General features: G+C 64.1%; 1 protein-coding gene across 1 annotated transcript; it reads left to right on the top strand.

Annotated features, from left to right (window-relative positions):
- Positions 1–820: 820 nt before the first annotated feature.
- LOC123055153 (uncharacterized) lies at positions 821–2,187 on the top strand. The gene has a single exon (XM_044479115.1). It carries the CDS (start codon positions 937–939, stop codon positions 1,924–1,926), a length of 990 nt encoding a protein of 329 aa, XP_044335050.1. The 5' UTR covers positions 821–936; the 3' UTR covers positions 1,927–2,187.
- The last annotated feature ends 764 nt before the right edge of the window (positions 2,188–2,951 follow it).

Below are 2,951 nucleotides of genomic sequence, written 5' to 3'. Positions count from 1 at the left end.
TATATATATATATATATATATATATATATATATATATATATATATATATATATATATATATATATATATATATAAGTAAGGAAAGCGCCAAGTGACGACAAGAGTATGCTAGAGGGGGATCTATCGCCAATCGGCGGCGCTTTCAACCGCTCACGCGGCCCATGCCACTACTATAGTCTTTTGCGATACTCTTGCACCTCCCACACGCTCTCCTCTCATGGAAGGACGAGAACAGCTAGGGTTACGGTTCAATCAAGTCAACTATTGAGTAATTCATCGAGACCTCCGGCTTTCGAAGGAAGAGTAGCAAGCGGTGACGCTAGCCCATGTTTCGAGAACATCTACGTGCAAGTGCAATGCTCCAATGGTCGCGACATGTGAGTCAATAATCGGCTGAGGGTAAGTCGGAGGGAGGGGGACGAGCTCTAGGGTTGCAATAGGGTTGGTACATGGTAGCACGCGCACACCATCGCACCAGTGCAAGGAAGCAAAAGAGACCCCAAGTACTTCCATTTTTTGTTTCTTGACGTCCATGGCACACTTCTCTCCCCTGAGATGACAAGAAGAAAAGAAAGGAAAAAAGAGAAGCGTGAAGGAGCAAAAAGGGCCAGAAGAGGTGTTTCCGTTACGCGTCTTGCGCGTTGGGCCCACGTCGCGACCTCGCGTCCCCGTCATCATCTTCCCGGAGACGCGTTGTTGCCGGGGACAAAAGCCACCCGCCATCTCCGGCCCTGCCGCCTCGCGTCCACGTCGCCGTCCCCACCTTGCCTTGCCCCGTTTCACACCTCAACCCGACCCGCCCCCCGTTAAATCCCCCCTCCCCCGCCCGCCACCTCCCTCCCTCTCTCTCCCCTCGTCGCACGCCCACCCACCGCCGACGCGAGCTCTCCTCAGCCCAGCACAGCCCACACACCGCCCACCAGCGAGCCAGCCCAGATGTTTCTCACCGACAAGTACCACGCCCTGCTCCCCCTCCACCCCGCCCCCGCCACCCGTGGCCCCCGCAAGGCGGTGGTGCCGGCCGTGACCTCCAGGTTCGACGCCGCCCTCGCCGCGCGCCTCGCGAGCCTGCTGCCGCTGCCGGCCTCCCCGCTCGCGGCGCTCGCCCGCCTCGCCGACCTCCTCGCCGCCACGCTCGCGGACGCCGTGCCCGCGCTCGCCGCCGGGCCCGGGGACGGGAAGAAGGACGCCGTCGCCGTCGCCGCGCACCTCGACGCCGGCGTCGCGCTCCTGGACGCCTCCAACGCCATCGCCGCCCGCGTCGACCGCCTCCGCCGCCGCCGCCTGCTCTCCCGCCTCGCGCTCCACCTCGTCTCGTCGTCGCCCCCGAGCCCGTCGTCCCTCAGCCGCGCGCGCGCCGCCCTCGCCGACCGCGACAGCCGCGGTGTTCGGGCCCCTGCCCTGCCGGCGCTCCCTTCCATCCCGTTCGTCGACCCGCCCCGCGGCGGCCGGGGACAGCAGCTCGCCGCCGCCGCGCGCGTCGTCCTCGCCGTCAACGCCGTGTCCTCCCTCGCCGCGACAGCCGCGGCCACCATCCTCGGCGGCGCCAGCACCACCCTCAACTCCACCTTCCCCCAGGTCTCCGGCGACCTCCCGTGGGCGGAATCCTTCAACGCGGTCTCCAGCCAGCTCTCCGCCCTCGCCAAATCCGCCACCAGCAACGAGATCGACGCCGCGGACGAGGCCGTGGGCAAGCTCGCGGAGGTCCTCGACGGCGTCAGCGAGGGCGCCGCCCCCGAGGAGGCGGCGCTGCGCGCGGCGACGCAGGAGGTGGAGAAGCGGACGGAGGAGCTGGCGGCGCGACTGGAGCGGGTGTCGGACGCCGTCAACGGCGTGTTCCGCGCGGCGCTGCGGCTCCGCAACGCCGAGCTGGGCAGCTTCATGGCGGCGAAGCCCGCCGGCAAGGCGCCGCGCAGTAAGAAGTAGCCGTTCGCCGCTCACCGCCGTTACTATACTAGTACTAGTAGCAGCAAGTACAGTGCGCGTGTCGTGTCCAGGTGTATACAGCGATACAGACAGAGTCAGGTGTAGTACAGGACTACATACATACAGTCGGGGTACTGCTGCGTGTGTGCGTCGTCAAGGATGGAGGCCACATGTGAGGATACTTTGCATTTTGCACCCTTTTGGAAATGTGGAATCCGGTAAATGAAGTGGAAAGAAAATCGTCGGAAAATTGCTGCAAAATGTTGGTCTCGTGGCTCTCTCTGTGATTTCTGATGCTTGCGTGATGTGATGAGCTCGTGCTTGACATCTTTCCTGGTCGACTTGTATGCGGTATGCCTCTCTGATCAAATGCAATGGATGTGTGGCCGCGCCACAGCAGAGCACGCACGGGCAGTCCGTCGAGTCCTACGGCATGCCGTTCTAGACTCGCGACGTGCGGACCATGCCGCCACGCCAGCCCGGCCGGCGCCAGCGATTGACCGACGGAACGCTCTGCAAGTTGCACCCGCTTGCCGGCGGCGCGCGGACGCACGCAAGCGAACCGCCCGTTGAAATGTCAGCGGCGCACGCACGGGGCCATGTCACGATGACGGAGATGGCGCGGTTGCCGAAGCCGGCAAGGCGAGGTGTGCCGGCGACGCCCACTCTTAACTCTCCCAACAACAACCAGCCCGGTCAAGTACCGATGCCGATGCCATGTCGTCCTCCGCCCCGCACCTGCGCTCGCCGCCGCCGTGACGCCACCGAGCACTGGCTGGCACCGGGGCGCACGGTTTTGCTGCCGTCGCGGCAAAGCGTACGCAGCCGGGCAGGCAGGCTGGCCGCCCATCCGACACTGTCGATCGACGGAGGCAGCTATCGGAGCGGCGCTTGCCCGCACACTTGCGCTTGCTACTCCCGGTGGGGACGCCATGCCTACCCCTCGCTAGCTCGCTTGCCACACGTACGTGCGCGCGCGCGTACTGCCAGGTACCACTGCGTACGACACCCTGCTAGCTGCACGC

Source organism: Triticum aestivum, chromosome 2D (assembly GCF_018294505.1).
Source record: "Triticum aestivum cultivar Chinese Spring chromosome 2D, IWGSC CS RefSeq v2.1, whole genome shotgun sequence".
NCBI classification, from domain to species: Eukaryota; Viridiplantae; Streptophyta; class Magnoliopsida; order Poales; family Poaceae; genus Triticum; species Triticum aestivum.
The sequence above is the reverse complement of the archived record's forward strand: the minus strand, read 5'-3'. Positions and strand labels throughout refer to the sequence as shown.